Source organism: Vombatus ursinus, unplaced genomic scaffold (assembly GCF_900497805.2).
Source record: "Vombatus ursinus unplaced genomic scaffold, bare-nosed wombat genome assembly UNPS02014768.1, whole genome shotgun sequence".
NCBI lineage: Eukaryota > Metazoa > Chordata > Mammalia > Diprotodontia > Vombatidae > Vombatus > Vombatus ursinus.
This window is the reverse complement of record NW_020954546.1, coordinates 35,981,944-36,008,389: the sequence shown is the minus strand read 5'-3', so window position 1 is coordinate 36,008,389 and position 26,446 is coordinate 35,981,944. Positions and strand designations below refer to the sequence as shown.

At 38.4% G+C, this 26,446-nt stretch overlaps 1 protein-coding gene across 8 annotated transcripts in view; it reads left to right on the top strand.

Moving 5' to 3' along the window:
• Window positions 1-26,446, top strand: part of LOC114043151 (regulation of nuclear pre-mRNA domain-containing protein 2) — a 91,208-nt gene that overhangs the window by 48,805 nt on the left and 15,957 nt on the right. For 5 of the 8 annotated variants that reach the window (XR_003569065.1, XM_027862124.1, XM_027862127.1 and 2 more), the window contains exons 3-9: window positions 16,307-16,407; window positions 17,322-17,399; window positions 18,744-18,796; window positions 19,867-19,993; window positions 23,240-23,415; window positions 23,786-24,068; window positions 26,025-26,291. Coding sequence is in view for 7 of the 8 variants with exons in the window: in XM_027862124.1 (XP_027717925.1) it covers window positions 16,307-16,407; window positions 17,322-17,399; window positions 18,744-18,796; window positions 19,867-19,993; window positions 23,240-23,415; window positions 23,786-24,068; window positions 26,025-26,291 (1,085 nt within the window). In the remaining variant the exon portion in view is untranslated. The remainder of the gene's footprint in view (window positions 1-16,306; window positions 16,408-17,321; window positions 17,400-18,743; window positions 18,797-19,866; window positions 19,994-23,239; window positions 23,416-23,785; window positions 24,069-26,024; window positions 26,292-26,446) is intronic. The other 3 variants (XM_027862125.1, XM_027862129.1, XM_027862131.1) reach the window with 1 other exon arrangement.

The window sequence follows — 26,446 nt, the reverse complement described above, 5'->3', positions numbered from 1 at the left end:
TGGAAACGGAAACAAAATAAAATTGAATTTTGAGGAAAAAAGAATATAAGCTCCTTGACAGCAGCCAGTCTTTGTTTCTCCAGTACCTATTATATAGTGGAGGTTTAATAAATACTTGATTGATTGACTGATCATTGAGATTAGCACTATATCATGTTTTTGTACCAGTTGGTAGTGTTTCCCAAGCTCATCTAGTTCTTCATTTTGTCCAAGTGCCCGTAATATATTTTGATGACAATGTTATTTCTGTTTCTGCTTCCATTGGCTTTCATCTAAATGCTCTTCATCATGCTCCTCCCCCATAATTCCTAGGTTTCTTCAAATGAGTGTACTTTAATAAACATTTGGTTCTACCCTCTTCCCATACTCTCTTCTTTGTTTAATGCCTTTCCAGGACTATATTCTAGTTATTTCCAGTTATGAATCTCTGCATCGAATCTCAGTGATATCTTTGAGGACAAATTTGCCTCCTTGATTTAGGCCAAGGGGCCTAAATCTTAGCCTAGGGGCCCTTGAACTTGTTTTTCTAATATTTTGTTAACTATATTTCATTATAATTCATTTCCTATGTAAGCCTTTGTATTAATTTTATGCATTTTAAAACATTCTAAGACGGGGTCAGTGGGCATCACCAGAATGTGAAAAGGGCCCATGATGTAAAAAAGGTCAAGAAACCCCTGCTTTAGTTCATCTTACTTATTCACCTCTCTTTGTCCATTTGTGTAGACACATGAGGCCCTGGGTTTTATTGTTGGCTTCTTTCTTGGACATTTTCTCTTAAGAATTTTGTGAATTTCTGGTTACCTTTACTGCTATTTTTTCCCCACATTGTAGCTATTCTAGTATCTAGATTGGTAGATGGTACACATAGGTAGTTTCTCCTTACATTTCCCTGTTCATTTTCAGTTCTGTTTACAAAATCCACCTCCTTTATCTGTGGGAGTTTTGAGACTCAACATTTTATTAGTTAAAGAGTCCTTGGCATCAGAAGGCCAAGGTTTGAGTCCAAACTCCATCACTTCTTAGCTGTATGATCTTGAGCAAGTCTTTAAAAATCTTTGTTCTGTCCACACAAATTGTATCAATGCATCAGAAACATGTTTAACATGTGTTTCTATCTAATTGATTTGTATAGTGTTGGTATATTAAGTATCGTCATTGAAGTTACAGTTCTGTTTTGTTTTCAATGAATTTTTCAAGAGTGGTATGCAAAGTAACAATTTAAGGCGTTGAGAGAGACAAGAGAGAGCCAAAGAGAAAAAGAGAAAGAAGGGGGAGGGGGAGAGAGAGGGAAAGAACAAACACACAGGTGCATAGGATCAGCTACAAAAAGTGAATAGTTTTCAATGCTATGTAGAATGTCTACACTGGTCCCCTGCTTTCTTTACAGGTCAGAACATACTGAGCTGCAAAAAGATCCTAGTAGCTAACCAGAACTGTAGGTCTAGACTATTTGGGTTGCCTCAGGCCTTTACTTAGCTTCTGAGCCGAGCAAGAGGAGAAATGGTTTTTATAGAATCCAAAAGATATGTGAAACCAGATAGAAGGTGGATATTGCTGGAAAAATTATCTCAGGAAAAGTTAAACTATCTGTAAGATTCTCCTGGAAAATAAATTTATTTGAATTGTAATCATAATCATCTATTAAGGACTGTAGTTGTTTGTATATTGTTTCCTCCATTAAAATATGAACACCATGAGAGCAGGAATTATTTTTTGCTCTTATTTCTAACCATACTGAGCTAAGTTATGGGAATACAAAGAAAGGCAAGGAGCTCACTGTGTAATAAGGAAACAAAATGCAGATAGATATATACCGGCCAAATTAGGGATTACCTCAAAGGAAAGTTACTACCATCAAAGATAACCAGGGAAGTCAGGAGACAGAGATAAGAAGGGAGGGACGTCCAGAAAAGGTGGACAGCCAGTGAAAAATGTTGGCTCAGGGCAGAGCAGGAAGAAGTACTGCAAGATTCGTCCCTCTCCTGCCACCCAGATTCATCTAAATAGATCTAGAAAATGCATGCACGCACACATTCAGTGAGTCATTTGTTAACCCAGGTCGGCACAGGAAGACAAATAAAGAGGTCTGTGGACAGGGGAGACAGGGATCTGTCCAGAAGCACTCCTGTGGGGAGCATTCCAGTGCAGAGAGAGACATTACAACGCAGCGAGAAGAGATCTCAGACCCATACTGGGTGGGGACTCCTGCAGAGGGGCAGAAATAGGGGCCACCTGGCAGCTTTGTCACTTGTTACGCAGTTCTGGTCACACATCCAGGTTAGACTGAAGAAGAAATTGGCATCCAGGAGTGAGGAGCAGTTACAGGCTCTCCTGTGTGCCAAGGAAGGAGGAAGTTCGGAATCAAACAGTGTAAAGGGACTCAGTTGAAGCTTCTAGGCCAATCTCAAACCTGCAGAAGAATAACCAAGACAGAGGTCCCAAGGGATGGAGTCCAGCAGCACTGCATCCACCTTTGCTCAGACCCAAACTCGGGTCAGGAACTTAGAGAACTCAGACCAGAAGGACAGCTGTCACATTTTGCCCTAGATCAGACCTCTTTAGGAATACTGAAAGTTTTCAGATCCCCAGCCTGTCCCTGAGATCCTGGAATAACACAATAGTCAGCATCCTCAAGAAAGCAACAACAGAGCCATCTCATACCTTCCTTTCAGAAGTGCTATAGAATCTTGCCCTAACATCAAGTTAGAAGTACTATAATTAGTCTAGAAAAAGGAGCAAACGAAAAAGAATCCCATAAAGAGATTACATGATGGGAAAGCTCAAGGCACAGACCCAAAAGAAGATAATTACTCCAAAACATTTACAAGTAAAAGCCTAAGAGAAAAACATAACTTGGGCACAAACTCAAATAGAATTCCTGAAAGAGATAAAGCTAAAGCTTTTTTAAAAGAGTTTAAAAGTTTTTATAAATTAAATGAGAGAATTGAGGAGCGGGGGAATGAAAGCTGTGGAGGTGCAAAACCTGACCCAAGCAACAAACTCCCTGAAAATTTGAATGGATCAAACAGAAACCAGACTCTGAGACAACAAGAAATATTAAAACAGTCAAAAAACTGGGGTGGGGGGGGAGAAAATGTAAATTATTTCATAGCAAAAACAACTGACCTGGAAAATAAATTAAGGAGAAAAAAACTGCTCAATGGACTACAAGAAAACCATGAGCTCTCCCCTACTCCGCAAGAAAAAAGAGCTTAAACATCATATTTCAAGAAAGCTTAAAAGAAAACTGCCCAGATCTCTTATAACCAGTAGGAAAAGTAGAAATAGAAGGAATCCACTGGTCACCTCCTGAAAGAAAATTCCAAATGAAAACTCCCAGGAACATCACAGCCAAAATCCATGGTTTCCAGGTCAAAGAAAAAATATTGTAAACAGACAGAAAGCCTTCAAGTACAAGGAGCAATGGTCAGATTACACATGATTTAGCAGCCACAACAATAAAGTAGCAGAGATCTTGGACTGTGATATTCTAAAAGGCAAAGGATATGAACTTATAGCCAAGAATAGCTTACCCAACAAAACTTAAGTATAATTCTACAGGGACCTTTAATGAAATAACTTTTCTGATAAAAATAGTAGAACTGTGTAGGAACTTTGAAGTTAAGAAACAGGAGTTAAAAGAGACATAAAAAAGTAAAAACAAATGGACAGTGATAGAGGACTAAAGGATAAAATTGCTTACAAGGAGATGCTACACACACACCTTATTATCATTAGGGGTCAAAGAGGGACTGTAATTAGACTGAAGACCTGGGCGTGGTTCTTTCATATTTTAATGGTCTTAGGAGTACGATGGAAAGTAAAGGAAAGAGGAATATGGTAAGGGGAGAAGAGAAAGAAAGATTAGAGAAAATTATCTCACATAAACCTCAGTTTTCTGTAAAATAAAGGAAAGTACAAGTAGAAGTCTATACAAACAAGGGAGTGGTCAAAGGAAAGAAAAATATATACCCAGTTGGGTAGAGAACTACATTTCACTCAACAGGGAAAAGGAGGAAAAGGGTATAGAGGAGTTTGGTCTGAAGCAAAATAAACTCTAAAGATGCACAAAAATATTCATAGTTCTTTTTGAGGTAGCAAAAAGTGGGAATCTGAGGGGTTGTCCATCAGTTGGGGAATGGTTGAGCAAGATATGGTGTGTAATTTAATGAAATACTATTGTGCTATAAGAAATTATGAAGGGGATAGTTTCATTGAAACCTAGGAGGATTTACATTAAATGATGCAGACTGAAGTGAGACACAACTTTGAAAGAATTAGGGACTCCGATCAGGGTAATTAACAGCCATGATTCCAGAGGACTGATGATGAAACATGCTACCCAATTCCTGATAGATGAAGGGGAGGACTCAGTGCAGAATGAGGCATATGTTTTTGAACATGGCCAGTGGGGAAATTTGTTTCATTTGACTCTGCGTATTTGTAACACTTTTCTTTTGTTCTCAGTTGAAGGAGGGGCAAAGTAGAAGGGGAAAAGATTTTTGCATTTGAAAAAAAAAAAGAAAATATTTTTTAAAGGATAGAGACAAGGCAGAGAAACAAGAGTGCATCAGAAGTATGAGACAGAGTGTGATTCGTGGAGAAGAGCAGTAAATGGGAAGCTCTTCTTCCTGGCTGTAGGATTTGGGGCAAATCATGTCACTTGCTTTGTTTCAGTTTTCTCATTTGTAAAATTAGAGTTAAACTAGGTGACCATCAAGATCTCTTCTCCCTTTAAATCTGTCATTCTCTGCCATTAATCAAGTTAGAGAAGATTAACATAGGACATAATAAAAAACAAGACAGGTCCATTGAGGACTTGAGTAATCAAGAGAGGTAGGACAACTTAGTGTTTATAAAATTGTCATTGGCTTCTCTTGTATTAGAATTTTTAAAATGAACTTTATGTACCTGAAAGTGTTAAAATGCAAATTTTGAGTCATAATTTTGGAATCTAAAAGGACAGAAATCATCTTGCCTGATCTACTCTTGATGAGAAAACTAAGACACAGAGAGATTGTGACTTGCCCAGAGTCAAAGGACTAGTGACAGCTAGTAAGGACAAGATCCCGGGTTTCTGACACTAGTCCAGGGCTTTTTCTGGGATACCTCATTGTGTCCTTAATTAATGTTACTTTTAAAATAAGTTTTGTACTAATGCAGTTAGTCACTCCTGAACTCTTGCTGACCCCAGTTCCCTGTAAGATAAAATAAAATTTCGTCATCAAATGTAAATTATACAGCTAGATTCATTTGTAAGAAATACCAGAGAGGGTTAGGGGAGTCTCAGGCCTTTTAAAATAGGTATCAACATGTGAAGTATTATACCTCTTCTCAAACCTTTGAGACTTAAATTTTCATCATGTCTTTGGTGCTAATTTGCTTTCGTGGCCCTGTTACTGCAAGCGCATTAGGTCATGTATCTCACACTTTCTTTCATAATACCATGATTAATTTCTTCATGGACTTTTTTTCCACAGATATTAACTCTGATCGTGAAAACAGGAGTAGTTGCTGAAAATTCATGAACCAAGCTAGGGTATTTATTCTGGTCCTTAGAGCACGGGTAACATGTCTTCTTTCCAACTCTAGGAATCTTCATAAGAATCAAGTTCTTTGGAGGTTCTCAATTTGAGGGTTTTTTATTTTTGTTTTTGAGGCAGTCGGGCTTAAGTGACTTTCCTAGGGTCACACAAGCTGGTAAATATCTGACGTCAGATTTGAACTTAGGTCCTCCTGACTCCAGGGCTGGTGCTCCATCCATTGTGCCATCTAACTGCCCCTAATTTGAGATTTTTAAAAGAAGAGAAATCTGTTGCAAATCAGTCTTGAGTGCTATCCCCATTTCTGAATGTGTAATTACAGATTTTTTTTTTTATCAAAAGGACATTCCAATAATCAGTCAATCAACAAATATTAAGCAATAAGCTATTTAACAGCTACTAAGGACTTTAAATAGAGAGCATTTTGGTCTGACAATTATTAAAAAAAAAAAAGATTCATACCATCTCCTGTAGTTAAAGTTTCAGTTCTTTACAAATAAGTTCCTATTGCTTTGTAGGATAGATCTGGCACAATATCTATGTACATTTCTATAGCTCTTTGTTTCACCTGAGTGTTAATGTTGACAGATTCTTGGGGGGTGGATTAAGTGTTGGTGTAGAAGAATGGAGCTAGAGTCTCTGAGAATATACCCTGTAAGTATGTGCTGTTGATTTCTCTAAGCTTGGAGCTTCTAGCGCCTCTGCTAACTTATTTAGCTAATAGAAGAACTTAAAGAACCGTTGCCTTGTTTCAAGAGAAATTGCTTCTGTTATAGTGAAATGTATTATTGATATGATTGTCAACAGGCCCAGATCCTGGTTGCACTTGATGGACAATTTATAGAATGCACAGAAGGACATTTACTCAGCTACCTACCTCTCTTGGCTTCTCCCACTCATTTTCCTCCCCGTGTTGCTGTCCTTCACTCTCTCCTTCCCTTCCCCCCCCAAAAAAAATCCTTCATATTAAAATTGATTGATTATATTTATTTATTTATTTGTTTGTTTATTTTATTTTTAGGCAGTTGGGGTTAAGTGATTTGTCCAGGGTCACACTGCTACTAAGTGTCAAGTATTTGGTCTGAGGCCGGATTTGAACTCAGGTCCTCCTGACTTCTGGGCCAGTGCTCTATCTACTGTACCACCTAGCTGCCCCTAAAATTGATTAATTATAGCAAAATTATTAAATATTTTGTGTTATAAATACATTGCCAGTCAATAGTAAATAACATTCCCTAGACACTCTGTGGCAAATTATCAATCTCATCAAAACAAAATGGGGGAGAAGTGGCTAGACACCGGTTTATATCAGGGAAAAAAACCTGAGAGTTTTTAGTACAAGTTCAGTATGGATCAGTAATGTAATGGAGTAGCCAGAGGTTCCTAACCTTTTCATGGACCCCTTTGTCAATGTGGTGGTGCCTGTCGACCCCTTCTCAGAATAATATTTATAAATGTATTAAATTAAGAACTATAATAATAGCTGGAGCAGCTAGGTGGCACAGTGGATAGAGCACCATATTCTGCCTGTAAGGCCCTTATCTGAAGTATTGTGTTCAGTTCTCGTCCCCACTTTTATGAGAGACTTCAATAAATAAGAGAAGGATAGTGAGGGGACTGGAGAATCATGTCCCTTGAAGAACTAAGAATGTTTGGTCTAGAGAATTTTAAAATTTAGGATAATTACATACGGCAAGTGATGTGGATATCTTTAAATATTTGAAGGTTTATTCATGGAAGAGGTATTAGAGTTACTTTGCTTGATGCCAGACAACAGTAGGTAGGATTTACAGAAAAACAGATTTTATATCAATAAGGAGGAACTTCTTAATAATTGAAAGGAAGGAAAAAATGAAGTGAGCTACCCTGGTGAGTAGTAAGTTCTTTGTCATATAAAGTCACAAAATCTTAGCCTTCATAGGGACCTCACAGGTCATTCACTTTTACATCAACTCTCCACCTAAAGCATAAATCCCAATTTCTCCATATGTGATCAGTGATCACCTATTCTACACTTGAACACTTAAATTAATAGGAAATTCACCCCCTCTTGAGTGTGACAAAATTGGAGATTTCCCTCATCAAACAGAAACCTGTCTCTACCACTTAAAATTAATTTAAACAGACATATATCAGCGCTGCCTTCTGAAATTAAGCAGAATAAGTCTTATTCATTTTCTGCATGACAGCCCTTCAGATATTTGAAGACAGATGTCTTGTTCCCCGTGCTCCTGTCCACCAAGTCTTCACACTTTCTTGAATAATCCTTGGATAGCATGATTCTTCTCACAATCAAGTCTGTCTATACTCTTGTTAAAATATGATACCCAGATCTGAACACACTAGCGTGTTCTCGAATAGAGGTGGGGAACCTGTGGCCTTGAGACCACATGTGACCCTCTAGGTCCTCGAGTGTGGCCCTTTGACTTTGGATTCAGTCAGAGGACCACATTTGAGGACCTGGAGGGCCAACCATTGGTCCTTCAGTCATTTCTTTTTTTCAGTTTATTTTATTTTTCTCAATTATATGTAAAAAAATTTTAACATTTTAAAAAAATTTTAGTTTCAGATTCTCTCCCTTCTCCCCTTCAGAAGGCAAGCGATTTTATATAGATTATACATGTAAAGTCATGCAAAATATCTCCATATTGGCCAGGTTGCAAAAGAAAGGTTTGGTGTCAGGAAGTTTAAAACAATGGGGCAGCTAGGTGGCACAGTGGATAGAGCTCTGGCCTTGGAGTCAGGAGGATCTAAGTTCAAATGTGGCCTCAGACACTTTACACTTTACTAGCTCTGTTAACCTGGGCAAGTCACTTAACCCCGATTGCCTCACCAAAAAGACAAACAAACAGACAAACAAAAAAATGTGCTTTGTTCTGCATTGAGACTCCATCAGTTCTCTCTCGGGAGGTGGATAGCATTTTTCATAAGTCCTTTGGGAATTGACTTGGATCATTGTATTGCTCAGAATATCTAAGTCATTCGCAGTTTATTATTGGTAAAATAATTATTCTTGTGTACAGTGCTTTCCTGGTTTCTGCTCACTTCACTTTGTATCAGTTCATATAAGTCTTCTCAGGTTTTTCTGAAACCATCATGGTCATCATTTCTTATAGTACAATGGTATTCTGTCACAATCATATACCACAAATTGTTCAGACACTTCCCAATTGATGGTCATCCCCTCAATTTCCAATCCTTTGCCACCACAAAAAAGAGCTGCTATAAATATTTTCTCTATATAGGTCCTTTTCCTTTTTTCTTTGATCTCTTTGGGATACAGACCTAGTAGTAAGTGGTATTGCTGGATCAAAGGGTATATGCACACTTTTATAACCCTTTGGACATAGTACCAAATTGCTCTCCAAAATGATTGGATCAGTTCACAACTCCACACAATTTTTCCACCTCCCCTGCAACATTTGTCATTTTCCTTTTCTGACATATTAGCTAATCTGATAGGTATAAAGTGGTACCTCAGAGTTGTTTTTCTCTAATCAATAGATTTAGAGCATTTTTTATGTAACTACAGATAGCTTTGGTTTCTTTTGAAAACTTCATATCCTTTGACCATTTCTCAGTTGAGGAATAACTTATATTCTAATTAATTTGACTCAGTTCTGTATATATTTGAGAAATAAGGCCTTTATCAGAGAAACTTGCTATATAATTCCTCCCCTTCCCCCCCCCCCTTTTTCTGTTTTCCTTCTAATCTTAGCTGCATTGGTTTTGTTTGTGCAAAAACCTTTGTTTTATTCTGCATCTTGAGTCCATGACTTCTATGTTAGGACATGGGTAGCATGCATCATTACTCCTCTGGAATCGTGGTTGATTATTTCACTGATGAGAGTTATTAAGTGAAAGTAATATCTATAGCTGAAATTTTCAGAGTGCTTTAAGGTTTCTAAAGCACTTTGTGAACATGACACCATTTGATACCTATGAGGTAAGCTTTATGGCTGTTACTATTCCCATTTTGTGAATGACCACACTGGGTTCATAAAGGTTCATTGACTTGCTCATGGCCACACAAGGTGTATGTGTTAAAGGCAGAGTTTGAACCCTAGTTTCTCTTGGATCCAAGTCTTTATACTACAATCCACGTTCTTATACTACACAATTTTAATCATTTAAATAATAATCGCTAATTGCATTTCCCACTTAGGATTCTTAACTAGAGACTGAGAATCACTTAATCATAATTTTAATTTCTTAAAACCTAATTTGCATTCTAAATCTTTTGTTTTGATGTCAGTTTTAAATATATCTCTCCCCCTTCCTTTACCCATTGAGCCAGAATAAGGGAGGGGGAAAAGCAGGTGAGCAAAAACTAACCAACTTCAGCTGAATCTGACAATATATTCAGTGTCCAACACATATGGGTCCCACACCTCTATAAATAAAGGAGGGAAGATGACCTTAAAGGTAGTTAGACCAGCCAGAGGGATTGTATTGTGTTTTCCTTGCAGGGGATGGTTTCTCATCCACTTTTTTCTCCATACTCAAATAAGCTTTGTTGGCAACCTTGGGAATCTCCAGCTGTAAATCAGATGCAATTATTTGATCTCAATTGTCTATAAGGACTGGATGTCAGGAAACTGAGCTGTTTGAGTAGTTCTCCTGAGAGATCTCTTCATTTTTAAAAATTTTGTGGTAAATTTTGTTTCATCACATGATAATTCCCATCTTGCATCTACTTCCCATCTTGGAAGTAGAATCTTCCACGATGTAAAATCCTTGAAAATAGTTAAATCAAACCAACATGAGTGATTTTGATGAGTACGTGCAACCTTCACAAGCTTCACCAGTTTTCCATTTGTTAAAAGAAAAGTTGTGTGCTTTTAAGCTAGTAACAACATTTCCCATTATTTATTATCTGAGATTTGTTACTCTTGAAAGTTCTTATTTTTAGGATTGGAGTGTGCACATTGTACTTCTAATTATCCTTTGTTCACTCTGTATCACTTCAGGAACTTTTCCTATATTTCTTTGAATTCTTCACACATTTATTTTTGTGCCCTAATGATACTCCATTACAGCCATATAAAACAGTTTGTTTGGCTATTCTCCAATCATTAGTCATAGAATTTGTTTCCTTTTTTTTGGGAGGGATGGGGGCGCTGTAACAAATAGTGCCTTTGTTAATATTTTTTGGAAGATAGGTCTTTTCTTGTCAGTAACCTCTGCAGTGTGTAAACCCCAATCAGATCACTAGGTCTGGTATTGAACAATTTTGAAGTTTTTCTTGCATAATTCAAATTATTTTCCAGAACAGTTGGGTTGGTTCATAACTGATATAGTGCATTAGTGTACCTGTTTTCCTATGTACAAAAAGTAGTGACTTTTAAAACTATTCCAGGTATTCTTGGCTGTTTTAGAGGGTTAGCTTCTCCAAGAAGTGGGCCTTCATAAAGGGCTTCGAACCTTTTAGAGCATCCCATGTTGAAAATCATAGGCAAAAGGCCCATAGGATTTTGCCTGCCCAGCAAACAGGTGTCTTCAAGTTTCTCACCTATTCTCTTCTTTACTAGATGAGTAGCACTGGACCAATTAATTTTCTTTCTGCACTTCACCTTCCTTATTTCAGTTTGCACTGAGTTAATCAGTTCTCTCTCTGGTGGTGGATTGCATTTTTCCTTTTCTTCTTTTTTTTTTTTTTTTTACATAATTGTTCCCTTTTTTTATTTTAATTTATTTTATTTATTTTTAGTTTTAACATTCACTTCCACAAGATTTTGAGTTCCAAGTTTTCTTCCCATCTTGCCTTTCCCTGTATCCCAAGACAGCATGCATTCTGAATGCTCCTTCCCCTAATCTGCCCTCCTTTCTATCACCCTCCCCCCTTCTCTTATCCCTTTCCCCTTCTGTTTTCCTATAGGGCAGGATAGATTTCTGTACCCCATTGCCTGTATATCTTATTTCTCAGTTGCATGTGAAAACAATTTTTAACATTTGTTTTTAAAACTTTGAGTTCCAAATTTTCTCCCTTCCTCCCTCCCCACCCACCCTCATTGAGAAGGCAAAGAACTTGATACAGGTTATACATGTGTAGTCATGCAAAACACTTCCATAGTAGTCATGTTGTGAAAAACTAACTATATTTCCGCCATCCTATTCCGTCCCCCCCCATTTATTCTATTCTCTCTTTTGACCCTGTCCCTCTTCAGAAGTGTTTGCTTCTGATTACCCCCTCCCCCAATCTGCCCTCTCCTCTATCATCCCACCTGCTCTCTTATATCCCCTTCCCCCCAATTTCCTGTAGGGTGAGATAAATTTCCATACCCATTTGAGTGTGTATGTTATTCCTTCCTTAAGCCAAATCTGACAAGAATAAGATTCACTAATTCCCTTTCACCTTCCCCCACTTCCCCTTCACTGTAAATGCTTTTTTCTTGTCTGTTTTATGTGGGATAATTTACCCCATTCTACCTCTTCCTTTCTCTTTTTCCCAGTATAATCCTCTCTCACCCCTTAATTTTATTCTCCAGATATCACCCCTTCATCTTCAACCCACCCTGTGCCCTCTCTCTCTCTCTCTCTCTCTCTCTCTCTCTATGTGTGTGTGTGTGTGTGTGTATATATATATATACACATAATATAATTTTTTCCCTCCAACTACCCTAATACTGACAAAGGTCTCATGAGTTACAAATATTATCTTTCCATATAGGAGTGGATAGCATTTTTCAAGAGGATCTCTTCAGGTCCAGTCCAGTTCAAGCTCCTTTAATCTGCTATGGTCCCAGGACATTTTGTAATTTTATTCAGTTTCCTTTCCACAAAAAAAAGTCCTTCAGAGTCAGGTCCCACCACAGTAACTGCAAACACTTTTTAATTAAATATAATCAAAATTATCAGTTTTACATCCTATAGTGCCCTCTTTCTCTCGTTTGGTAACAAATTCTTCCCTTAGCCATAGATCCAACAGGCCAGATTTTCCATGCTTCCCCTAATTGCCTATGATATCACCCTTTATGTCTAAATCATGTACTCATTTTGACCTTATCTTGGAATACAATGTGAACTGTTGGTCTGTTACCTGGTTTCTGCTAAACTGCTTTCCAATTTTTCCAGCAATTTTTGTGAAATAATGAGCTCTTGTCCCAAAAGTTTGGATCTTTGGGTTTATAATCACTAGATTACTATGATTATTTACTTCTGTACATTGTGTACCTAACCTGTTCCACTGATCTACCACTGTATTTTTTAGCTGGTACTAAATTGTTTGATGATTATTTCTTTGTAATAGTTTGAGTTCTGGTATGGCTAGGCCGCTTTCTTTTACTTCTTTTTTTCCCATTAATTGCCTTGATTTTCTTGACCTTTTGTTCTTGCAGATGAATTTTGATATTTTCTGAGCTCTATAAAATAATTTTTGGTAGTTTGATACGGTACTGAATAAGCAAATTAATTTGTGTAGAATTGTCATTTTTTTTCTTATTTTGGCTGAGCCTACCCATGAGCAATTAATATCTCTCCATTTGAGGGGCAAGTAGGTTGCACAGTAGCTAGAACAGTCAGGAGCACCTGAGTTCAAATCAGCCTTAAGTACTTGACACTTACCAGCTGTATGACCCTGTCAGTTAACCCCAGTTGCCTTGCAAAAGGAAAAAAAAAAATTTCTCCATTTGTTTAGATCTGACTTTATCTGTGTGAAAAGTGTTTTGTAATTGTGTTCATATAGTTCCTGGGTTTGTCTTGGCAGGTAGACTCCCAAGTATTTTGTGTTGTCTGCAATTGTTTTAAATGGAATATCTGTTTCTATCCCTTCCTGCTGGACTTTGTTAGTAATATGTAGAAATGCTGATGATATATGTAGGTTTTATTTTATATCCTGTAACTTTACTGAAGTTGTTAATTATTTCAACTAATTTTTAGTTGATTCTCTAGGATTCTCTAAGTATACCATCATATCATATGCAAAGAGTGATAGTTTTTATTTCCTGATTGCCTATTCTAATTTCTTCAATTTCTTTTTCTCTTATTTCTATAGCTAGTGTTTCTCGTACAATATTGAATAATAGTGGTGATAGGGGGCATACTTGGTTCACTTCTGATCTTATTAGAAGGTCTTTTAGCTTATCTCCATTACAGATAATACTTGCTGATGGTTTTAGATAGATACTACTTATCATTTTAAGGAAAGCTTCATTTATTTCTGTACTTTCTAGTGTTTTTAATAGGAATGAGTGTTGGATTTTGTCAAAAGCTTCCTTCACAAAAGCCTTCCTTCATCTATGTACATCTTTTAAAAAAATCTGAACAGGGACAGCTAGGTGGCACAGTGGGTAGAGCACTAGCCCTGGAGTCAGGAGGACCTGAGTTCAGATTCAGCCTTAGATATATGATCATCACTAGCTGTGTGACTCTGGGCAAGTCACTTAACCCCAATTGCCTCGCCCAAAAAAAAAAAAATCTAAATTAATAATTATGTAGTCACATCTATTCTCTTTAGATCATTTCTACTTTTCTTGTTCATTAGAATGATATTATTTATGTCACCAGACTTCATTCTTTAGAGTAGCCAAGCCCTTTGGATCCAATCTATCCCTTCTTTTTCCTTGAAATCTGCTGTCTCACAATCAAGGATAGACAGTAAACTATGCCCAGCATTCCTTTTTTTTTTAATCTACTATTATTGTGGTAGATAGTAGAATGTAAGTTTTTTGAGATCAGAGCCTTGAAGAAGCCTTGTACTTAATAGATGTTTAATAAATGTTGGTTTACTTTCGAATGAACTTTTATCTATCTGGGCAGTGAGGGAGGTAGAACTTCCTCAGTGATAATGACATGGTCAGATCTACGCAGAATAATTGAAAGATTATTACGTAACCTTCAGGCAAGAGATAATAAAGGTCTTAACCAGGATGGTGGATGAGTGGAAATAAGGTAATGGATGGGAGAGGTGTTATAGAAATAGCATCAACAAAACTTAGCAGCTAATTAGACATGAGGGGTGAAGGATAAGAGATTTTTGAGATTGTGAGCCTGCAGTGGAAGGAGGGGGGTAGGTTTGAGGGAAAAGGTCATGAGTTCTGTTTTGAACATGCTGAGTTTGAAGTGCCTAAGGGATATTTAGAGATAGCTGCTTGGTTGGAGATGCAAGACAAAATCACGAAAGAAACTAAGGCTTGATACATAGTTGTGAGACTTGAATACATAGAGATGAGAGTTGAAATCTCTGCTGACAAAGATCCTAAGAGAGAAGAGAGCCCAGAGCAGAGCCATGAGGTATATAAGGACTGAATAACGATCCAGCAAAGAAGACAGAATGGAACAGCCAAACAGGTAGGAAGAGAGGCAGAAGAGAAGCACAAAGATCCAGGGAGGAGGGTTGAGAAGGAGGAGATAGTCAACAATATTTAATGCTCCATAGAGGTCAGCAATCAGATTTGACAGTTAAGAGATCATTAGGAAGTTTGGAGTGATGAGGCTCCTTTAAGTCCTTGAATCCCACCTTATACAAAGGATGTTGGGGGGCAGCTAGGTGGTGCGGTGGTTAGAGCACTGACCCTGGATTGAGGAGGACCTGAGTTCAAATCTGGCCTCAGACACATAACACTTACTAATTTACTAGTTCTGTGACCCTAGGCAAGAACCCCACTCCCACCCCCCCCCCAAAAAAAGAATTAAAAATCACTTTAGGGGGCAGCTAGGTAGTGCAATGGATAAGAGCACCAGTCCTGAAGTCAGAAGGACCTAAATTCAAATCAGGCCTCAGACCAAACACTTGACACTTACTAGCTTTGTGACCCTTGGCAAGTCACTTAACCCAAATTGCCTAAAAAGAAAAAAAAAAACCTTTTCTGATCCCTTTTAATGCTAGTGCCTTCCTCTTGATAAAAATCCCCAGTTTATATTTTTCATACACACACACACACACACACACACAGAGTTGTTTGCATGTTGTCTCCCTCTCTGCCCCTATTAGGCTTTGAGGTCTTTGAGAACAGGGGCTGCTTTTTTGTCTTTCTTTTTATGTATTAGCACATAGTAGGCACTTAATAAATGCTTACTGACTGAGACAAGAATGCAGTTTGTAAAGGATAGAGTGGTGAGTGGGAGAGAAAGTGAAGGCAGTAAATGTAGGCAGCTTCTCCTAGTTTGACTGTAAAATAAGTGAGAGAAGGGATATGTACCTTAAGGGGATTATAGAATCAAGTTCAGGTTTTTTTTTTAAGGATGGGAGAGATCTTGGTATGTTTGTACGTAGTAGGAATCAGGAGAGATTGAAAGTTGAGCAGAGAAAGAGGTGTTCCACCAAGGAGCTAAGAAGTGCTGATACTAAGGGCACAAACAAAAAGGCTGGTATTTATAAGAAGAGCCATTTCCTCCTCAGCTTGGAGCATGGGAGGAGAGTTTGAGATAACATAGAGATGATTTGAAGTATAGAGTTGGGGATAAAGTGAAGCTCAGGATGGATGGTTTCAGTTTTCTCAATGAAATCCGTGGTGAGCTTGTCAGCTAAGAGAGAGGGGAAAAGAGCAGAAGAGGTAGCTTGGCAAGAGAAGGTTTAGATCAGAACCTGAGAAGAATGGTTTAAAGAATCAATCAGAAAAGTATGCTTGCACATCAAGAAGAATTTTTAAAGAACTTTTGTTTTTTTAAGATTGCAGGTTCTGCACATAGTGTAGAGAAGTGTTCCTAGATAATTTTTTTTAATCATGAAACTTAACTGTTTCATTATTAGCATGAGTTTTATTTTTGGAGTACCAATTTGGAATATTAAACTATAGTATTTTTTTCTTCTCCTCAATTAGGGATCCATCTGTCTCTAAGTCTGTAGAACGGATTTTTAAAATCTGGGAAGAGAGAAATGTATACCCTGAAGAAACGATTGTGGTACTAAAAGAAGCTTTGAGTAAGTATCTAGTTTTTCTTAAAATTTTTAATCTTAGTTTCTTTACCTTTTTTCTTTGCTTTTTAAGGGGTGGGGTAGGACACCCCCAAATGGACTTCCAACAAAGAATACTTTTTTTGGTTGCTAAATAAGTTAACCTAGGGCCTCTAGGAAAAATACAACTAAAGTGGAATACATCAAGTAATAATAAGCTGAAAAATATATGATATACATAGATATGAAAATGACAGATGTGTCCTCTGCTTTTGCTAGAATAATGCAAGTTAGAGCAGATTCAGTACTACTGAAATAGAGAATTTTTGCTGCTCAGTGCTTGTATTATTAATCATTGCTCTTCCTCTGTCATCTATTGTTGAATTCAAGAACAAGGGTACTAGTTCGCATTGTTAGCAAATACACCTTGTCATTCTTCAGATACCTTTGGTTTGTTTAGATACTAAAGTAAGTAATAAGTGTTTACATTAAAACTGTCTTGACATGAAGCAGAGAAGTCTCCATTTACTTTCTTCCTGTGGATTAGTTGATTATGAATAAGTTATTAAAACTGAACAAGCCAGTAATTTCTGACACTGACCAGCAATTATACAAAAGTTTATTTTTAAAAATAGAAATATTTTCTAAGAAGCTGTTGAATTTCTAATTGCAATTCATTAAGAGGGAATTTTTTTTACATCTTCCTCCATTCTTCTTGGTCATTAATTTCATTGACTTTAGAAAATTTTTATTTGGCAGCTTCTTAGATTTGGGTGGGTATTTTTGAGAGAAAGAGAGAGAGAGAAAGAGAGGACAAAACGAAAGAAACCACACACAATCGTGGATTTCCTTTTATCATGCTGCAACTTTGGCAAAACTGAAGTGGAGAGTCAGAGCAGCTTCCCGTAATGCCAGGCTGCAGCAACTGAAATGTTTTCCAGGTACCACTTTCAAAACTCAGAAGCAGCTGAAAGAAAATCTGAACAAACAACCGAATAAGCTGTGGAAGAAATCACAAAGTAAGGAAACCAAAGTGACCTATCTCAACTAATGTAAAATGACCTCCTTTTTTGTGGAGCAGAAGAAAATGTAAACCATTTGGCAACGCACCTGGCATAAACCATGGGCAAGCCTGTTGTCCAGGCCTGGGAAGCTCCCACTGGCATACTCTTAGAAGGCACCAAGGAGTTGCTGCTAGAAAACCACTTTTAAGCAATGAAAGCACATCAGAAGGGTTTAAATATGCCAAGATTCAAGAGTAGTTGGGGGATACTTTAAAAAGAAAAGAAGAAAATAATCTCGTTATGGTATTTCTCAGGCTTATTTTCAGGTTCAAGGATATAGGAAGTTAGAGGCATTAAACAACAGAACTGAAGAACAGAATAGACATAAGAAGCACTTCTGTGGGAGCCATGAAGCCTGTCAGATTTGGGGACACCCTCTGCCAGAGTAGATGTGGCCTCCCTCCTGGCCAGAAGCTTATTCTCTACCTGGAGCTCTTCTTAGGTTTACCATACTTTATGAAAACTTCCCAACAAGAAATCAGGGGAATGGATTATACTGCATGTGGTAGCCTGTATGGGCCAGAACTGAGAAACAGTGAGATAGACTTGAAAGTGTGGAGGAAATCAAGGTAATATAGACAGTAGAAATGAATAGCTAAAGCAAGATAACTTGAGATAGTTTTGCTCCAGCAGCCATATAATATTCAGTGTGAATTAGGGAGACCACTGGCATAATTTTGTCCATTATTTGCATATTTAATAACAGTGAGCCAACATTTCACCAAAATGTCAACCATAGATATCTTTAGAACTTTCTCTGCCTACTTCTGCTATTAAATTAGTAAAAGTGCCCTGGGCTAAAGACTTAGGGATAGAAAAAGGGACATCCATAAAGATGTTCTTCAGCCACTATTCATAACTAATTGACTTGAGAGACAGATTCTTTGTTAGGTGGTGTTGAAATGCTGCCACTGCACAGCACAGTAGGACAGCTATGTCCTGCCACTTAGTATTTCAGAATTTGTAGTGTATCCAGGGACTATTTGGAGGTAAGTGGGCTAAGGCCAACTAAATAATAGAGTATGTGTTTTTCTCTTTTGGTACATTAAAAGTGCCAAAATTTCTGCTCTGGAGAGTATTTCCCTCATTGCCTTCAGAAAATCCCTAATGTTTAAAATAATGACACAACACAAATGATATGCAAATGCATGTTTGACGTATATTCAAAGAATAAACTCTTAGACTGTGTATCTTGTAGAACTTAGAGAAGAGGGTTTTTGTTTTTTTTTTCTGAGTTTCAGGTGCAACTCTCCATATTTCCTTGACTTCTAAATTCATTTGTTTGCTTGATTTCAACAGCCTCCACCAACCCTAAAGCTGCTCTCAAGTCTAAGATAGTCGCCGAATTTCGAGTAAGTTACAAAGTAGTGAAACTTGCCAAAGCAGCATATTGTATACTAGTCACTTTTAACAAACATTTTCCATGGTTATGTTTTATTTATATTTTCCATAGATAGATATGTACATGGCTATCTATATCTCTTTATATCTACATCTATCTTTTGAGAGATGAGGGCAGAGAAGTAGATCAGTGGGATTAGAGCCTTGGGGGGGGAATTTACAACCGCAAGGTCACATGTGGCCCTCTAAGTCCTCAAGTTTTACAGAACAAATCCTTGGACCCAGAAGGCCACCCATGCCCTCTAGGCCCCAGGTTCTTCACCTGGGGTCTAGGCAGTTTGATTTTTATTAATGTATTATTTTGAGTGAGAACCTGCTTTCAAAGTTCATATTCAAGGTGCCAAGATAGGGACATATTAAATTTCTGATAACTAAAGGAGTAAGGTAGCATGGGAAAGTGAACAGAGAGCAGGCTTAAGAGTCAGGAAGACCTGGTTTCAAGTTCTGCTCCAGACAGATCCTCTGTACAATCTCCTGGCAAGTCACTTAATCTCCAAGTGCCCCAAGGCAACTCTTCTGCTATGAGTTGTAGGGAGGTGCCATTCTGCATTGGTGGAAGAAGTTTCCTTACTGGGAATTCTCTACAGAGACGAAATCATAGGTCTGGTCTGACTCTTTCCCTTTAATCCTTTCCACCTCCCCACCCCCCAGAAAAAATCCTAAGGAGTTCCCTTCCTTTATGAAAATCTGTTAAAATAGAATTTGCATGTCTGGGTTAAAGTATGGAATGTTGTTAAAAACAACATTTTACTCGCTAAAAATCCAAAATAGACTTCCCTACCCTCCTATATTTAACCTTACACCCACTGATTCGCACTCTCTTGAGAATTGTTGTTTTGATCTGATAATCTACATAGAAGCCCCTGAATTTTTAGATCAGGAGTGTTGAAGCTATTTCCTTCAAAGTTTTGTTAAACTTTGATCATATCAGACTGAAAACAAGTATGGTACAGAATAATCAGGCAAGTATACACTTGCATAGTGTGTATAATATGCTAAATCTTGTGGTGGCTATGTTCAGTCCCAGGCTCTCATTGATGAACTACTGCTATACAAGCGTTCTGAGGACCAGATTGAACTGAAGGAGAAGCAGCTGGCCACTATGCGAGTAGATGTGTGCAGTACAGAGACCCTGAAGTGCTTAAAAGGTGAAATTACTTTCTTAAAGTTTTTTATTGTTCATTGACAACTCTCTGTGTGCGTTTGTGTGTGTATGTGTGTACATAGATATGGGGGAATTGGCACAAGGTTATTAAATTAGGGGTTTTGTAAGCCACAGGATTTTATATTTGATACTGGAGGTAATAGGGGACCAGCCACTGAAGTTTTGAATTGGGGGGAGGAGGTTGATATGGTCAAATCTATGTTTCAAGAAGGTTAATTTAATAGCTGAAGTGTGAGGATGGATGGAGAGAAGAAACAGGGAGACCAACCAGCAGGCTATTAAAATAATCAGGACATGGGGTGCTGGCAGCGTCAGAGGAGAGAGTGGAGCCTATACAAGAGATATTACAAAGGTGAAATTTATAGGACTTGATCTCTAATTGGATATGTAGAATGAGAATGTGAGGTGTTGAGGAGATGAGCCCTAGAATGTGAACCTGAGTAATGGGGAGGATGGTGGTACCCTCAATAGGAAGAGGGAAGTTTGGAAGAGGGGAGAGTTTTGAGGGGAAAGATAATGAGTTCATGTTGAATTTAAGCCATCTATTAGACATCCAGTTTGAGATGTCTAAAAAGCAATTGGAGATTTGAACCTGATGGGAGAGAAGTTAGAGTTGGACAAGTAGATTTTCGAATCATCTGCTGAGAATTTAATACATGGGAGCTGAAAAAATCACAAAGGGAAATAGTATAGATGGAGAAAAGAAGGTGGCCCAGGACAAGCTGTGTGAGACCTCTGCTGTTAGCAGACGTGATGTGGATGACGATCCACCAAGAGACAGAGAAGAGGCCACATGGGAACGAGGAGAACTCACAGAGAACCACGAGACTGCTGACGGCGTCACAGGCCACAGAGAGGTCAGGAGGGATGAACGTGGAGAGGAAGACTTGGCAATTAAGGAATCATTGGTAACTTTGGAGAGAGCAGTTTCTGTTGAATGATGAGGTCATAAGCCAGACTTCAAAGAGTTAAGAAGAGAGTGACAGGAAAGGAAGTGGATGCTTCTGTCACAGATGGTCTTCTCAAATTTAGTCACCAAAGGGAAGAGAAATAGGGACATTAGCTAGCAGGGATGGGTGAATCAAGTGAAGGTTTTTTGAGGATGGAGTAGACATGGGCACGTTTATAGGTAATAGGAAAATAACCAGTAGAAAAGTATAATCAGTGTATACCTCATCCTTTCTTGGGTGGTTTTTTGGGGTTATTGTTTTTCTCCATATTGCATGTATATTTTTTCACATTTGTGCATAGAAATTCTCATATATGTTAGTCTAAGTAGCAAAATCGAAACATGTTTGTACAATGAGTTTGTGTTTTTTCTTTTCCTTCCTAGAGTTTATGTCAGTGGTGAGAGTATTGGGTCAAGGTGATCTTGATCAGTTTTAGAACTCTAAACACTACCAGTATGCGCCACCAAACTATTTTGACAATGCAAATTACATGGTGAAAGTGTCTGTTTCTCCATAGCTTTTCCACCATTGGGTTTTTAATCATTTTTATTTATTTTTGTTCAAGATGTCCTTGTTTTAAGTGGAGTGATCCATTTTCTTAACAGAGGTAACATTTTTAAGGAGATAGTCAAACTCATTTCCTCCTGTGGTCCTGGAAAACAGATTGTTCTTGGTACTGATTTCCTAAGCTATGATTTAATAAATATAAATGGCAAATAAAACCTTACCTGCCTTCCCATTCCTCTACTATAGTATTTTTTAAACTTACTTGGTTTTGTCTGTTAAGTCCAAGCTCAGGTGCTTCCTGTCTCCTTTGACCTTGGAGCAAGTCACCTTATCTCTGGACCTCAGTTTCAACTTCTATAAAATGAAAGCAGTTAGACCAGCTTTGCCTCTGAGGTTACTTCTAGCACTAAATAGAGATTACCTCCTGGGAGGATCTAGCGATGTAGTGATGTAGTGAGACCCACATCAGCCAGTTGTTTTTTCTCCCTATTCCATGGCTACGAGATGTGCCTTTATCCCAAATGTATGTCATTGATCACGGAAAGGTAATGGACAAGAGATTATGTAAATCCAAATAATAAATAAATAATTCAAAGTACTTGTCTTACCTGGATTAGGTTTTGTTTTGTTGGGTTTTTTTTGTTTGTTTGTTTTTATTTTGCTTTTTGTGGGCTTGGTTTTGTTTTTGTTTTCCCAAATGTGAAGGATGTAATATTTTTTGTGTGACACAGAGAGGTCACTTTCTCTTACTTAACCCTTTTGGGCCTTGGCTTCCTCACTTTTAAAGAGAATATTGTTTGTCCTACATGCTTCACAGGATTGTTGAGAATTGCCTCATTGCCATCTATGTCTCATTTTTGGTTCTGGTTCTGAGATGAAACAGTCCATGCAGTAATCCTAGAAAAGGAGTGTTTTCCCGGAACTCGAGACTGTCTCCCAGTGGCCAGAAAACTGAGGAACCCTCCTTAGGGCTTGTACTCTTTTATACTTAGAAGGATAAAAGGGACTTCAGTTGCCACTTTGTACAGTCTGGACCAGAACAGAACTCCTCTCCACAATTTGATAGTCATTCAGGTTCTTTCTGACTTAACACTCTTCTTCCTCTAGGGGATAAAAGGGTATTGATCTAACTACCCAGCATTAAACAGACATTTATTATACACATACTACTGTGTCAGGCATTATCTGATTGTTTTTGATGCTGGATTCCATTTTATTGTGACAGAATTTAGAGTTTCATCTTTGAAAATCACCCACTTATATCCCAGGTGAATTGACCATCATAGGGAGAACTGTGATAGGAGTATAAAAAATTGGGTTGAAACTTATTTTGTTAGGTCACATTGACATTGAATTCAGTAAGGAAAGAAGCAGTTGCCACATTTTAGTTACAATTACAGCTATTTCCAAGGAGCCACTAGTCCCCCTTTCCCCTCTGCTCTGTCTCTTCCCCCAGCAAGGTCATTTGAATCATACGTGGCAGTTTTAGGAATTGGGGAAGTTCTTTGAGGTGTTAGCTTGTAGGACCACACGGTAGGTCGCACTCTGGGGCAACAAAAGTGGGTCCCTGGATTTTTGAGAGAGAACTTACTCAACAGTGTTTTCATTTATTCAGCAAAGGTTTTTTAAGTGCCTACACCATACAGTATGTTGTGGTAGGCACAGAGAAAGATACAAGGCGAGATAAGATACCGTTTTTGCCCTTCGGTAGTTTACGATTTATTCCAGGTTTAGCTTTCAGATTCCTAATCTGAATGCCTCTGTCATTTAAGATAAAACCGGTGGGAAAAAGTTTTCCAAAGAATTTGAAGAGGCAAGCTCCAAACTGGAAGAGTTTGTGAATGGCTTAGACAAGCAGGTGAAGAATGGGCCCTCCCTGACAGAGGCACTGGAGAATGCTGGAGTTTTCTATGAAGCACAGTACAAGGAAGTCAAAGTGGTGGCCAATGTAAGTGATAAACCTCCTGATGGTAATACCTTTGTGGGTAGTTGGGTGTTTGTCTTGTGAGATAACCTGCACTTGGGAGAGAGCACTGATGACTGACTGCTAGATACTCTGCCTATTAGCCCATTATCACAGGAAGCTACTTGGGGTTCTTTGTAGAGTTTGGCCCACACTGGCTAGAATTTACTTTCCATGAAAAATTGGAAAATTCTTGGCAAAAAGAAAAGTCTTTTCTTTCTTTATACTCACACTTGGTATTGGTGGTACACAGTTCTATGTACCATGCACATGCTTGCTTAATTTGAACTGAATCAAAATAATAATTGTTGGTCCTTTCTTTAGAAAAATGATTGGTTCTCTCCTTCTCCATCAGGCATATAAAACCTTCGCTAACAGAGTGAACAATTTAAAGAAGAAACTAGATCAGCTTAAGTCAACCCTGCCTGATCCTGAAGAATCTCCAGTCCCTTCACCAAGCATGGATGCCCCCTCACCAACTGGTTCTGAGTCCCCTTTCCAGGGAATGGGAGGAGAGGAGTCCCGCTCACCAGCTGTGGAGAGTGAGAAATCAGCCACCCCTGAGCCTGCTACGGACAACCGGGATGTAGAAGACATGGAACTCTCTGATGTGGAGGACGATACGTCCAAAATCATCGGTATGTCCATAGGGGATAAGCAAACACATGCAGATCATTTTGATTTTAATATTCCAAAGGGAGAAATGCTGGTTCTTCTTTACTAGTATATTTGGACTTAGAAAAAAGGGAGAATAATTTGATGTTTTGTGGTAGATTACCCATAGCCAGCCTCCAAAGGCACCTTAGTCCTTGCACACTTGGGAAAAGAAGGATACTAACTAGAGCTTTCTTACTGATTCTCTCTTAAGAACTAACAGACTGATTGTTTCCTGAGTGCTCTTTCTAACCTGTCCTGAGCTGCTGAGGTGACACTGCAGAACCATTATTGTGTTGTACTAGTCTCAGACGCTTATTCTTGCTGTTATGAGTGGGTCATATTTTATGTCTTATTATATTCCCAATGAAGTCTAAGTGTAATTATTTTAAAATCTGAATTTAATTAGGAGGGTTTTAAAAAGTAAAAAGTACTTGAGGAAATGGACACAGAGGAATCAGAAAGGACTTTATTCACTCCTCCCTGCCTTCTCTTGCTTCCTTCTTATTTCTTTCTTAGACTGGTCTCATTGCTCAGCTGAAACTTGCTCTCTCCCAGGCTACCAATAATTTCTTAATTGCCAAACCTTATGGATTTTTCTCAGTCCTTGTCCTGTTGACAACAGCTTTCCCATCTCTGGGTTTTTAGCACACCGCTTTCTTTTGGTACTCCTCCTGCCTGTAAGAGTGTCCCTTCTCAGTCTTCTTCACCCATTCATCCATGGCATTCCTCCCTTGCTGTGGGTATACCACACGATTCTGTCTTGGGCCATTTTTACTCTGCTCTCGTACTTGATGACTTTATCAGCTTCCATAGGTTCAGTTGTCATCTTTGTGCAGATGATTCCTAGATCTGTATATCTAGCCCCAGAATCCTTCCCAAGTTCCAGTCTCCCATCATCCGCTGAGTGTCCCAGAGACTCGACACATCTAAAACAAAACTCATGTCTTCTCCCCAAAACCTGAGCCTCCTCAGGCTTCATTACTACCCAGAGCACTAACATTCTTCCAGTCACCCTCGTTCACAATCCCAGTGCCCTTCTTGACTCCTCACTCTTAACTCACATAGCCAGTCAGTTACCAGGTGTTGTCATTTCTCTCCCCACCACATCTCTCATACACATCCCCTCTCCACCCACATGGCTGTCGTCACAGTTCCCAAAGCAGTTTTCCTGAAGCCTCAGGAAACCAGCCTCAAAATCTTGCAGTGGCTTTCCAAGTCCAGGATCAACTATAAACCCCACCCTTTGTTATTTAATGCTCTTAATAAACCAGCCCCATCTTAATTCTTCCTGCTTTGTTAATAACCATTGTGCTCTACGAATGTCACAGCTCAGCCATCCTGAGTTTCTTGCTGTTCCTCACATGTAATACTATCTCCTAAACCATTGCCTTTGCATTAGCTTTCCCCTGTTTTTCCTTTCTGCCTTTACTTTTGGAATCTCTGGTTTTCTTCCAGACTCATTTCAAGCACCACCTTTTCCATCGCCCCTTTCCTGGACCTCCCAACTCTAGGGCCTTTCTTCCCAAGGCTACTTTATATCTGTTTCATATTTGTTGTTTAGTATTTATGTGCAGACTATCTTCCTCGTTAGAATATAATCTTAGACCCTTTGTCTTTAACCCTAGCACCTCAAAGAGCACTTGCTACCAAAAGTGCTTAATAAATTCTTGTTAATCAGAGAAGAATATAGTTTAACTAGAGGAAGTTCTGTGAACGGTAAAATTTTATGAAATTTTGATCTAGCTTCTGAAATGGTGGAACAAGAATTTAAGGAATTAAGGAGAAAAAACTCATATGATAATTTCTCTCTGTAGCATTTGTAAATTTCAATCACAGATTCAGTTATAAATCAGGGAAGAAACATAGTACGCCTTTATCAAAAGAAAAAAACATAGGCCATCAGCAGGATGCTTCATTGCTCTTTTCTTTTTAAACAGTGGAGGACAGGAAGGAAAAACCTGTTGAGAAACCAGCTATATCCACATCTGCACCCACAAAACTAACAGAAAGTGTCCCAAAGGCAGCACCGTGCACCACAGCTTCTGTGGCTGTGACATCAACTCCACCACCACCACCACCAAAACCCATGAGCACATCAGTTCTGCCCCCTTCTCCTGCCCTGGCTTTGCCGAATCTAGCCAATGTGGATCTGGCAAAGATCAGTTCCATCCTTAGCAGTCTAACATCCGTCATGAAGAATACAGGTAAGTGCCAGCAAGGAGGATGGGAAAAGATTATTCTCAAGTATTAAATTAGGCTAACATTTTTAAAATGTAATTATAATTGAAAAGGAGACTGCTTACCTAGTCTTTTTAAAAGGGAAAAATGTTTTGTAATAATAAGCTTTCTAGTAGCAAAA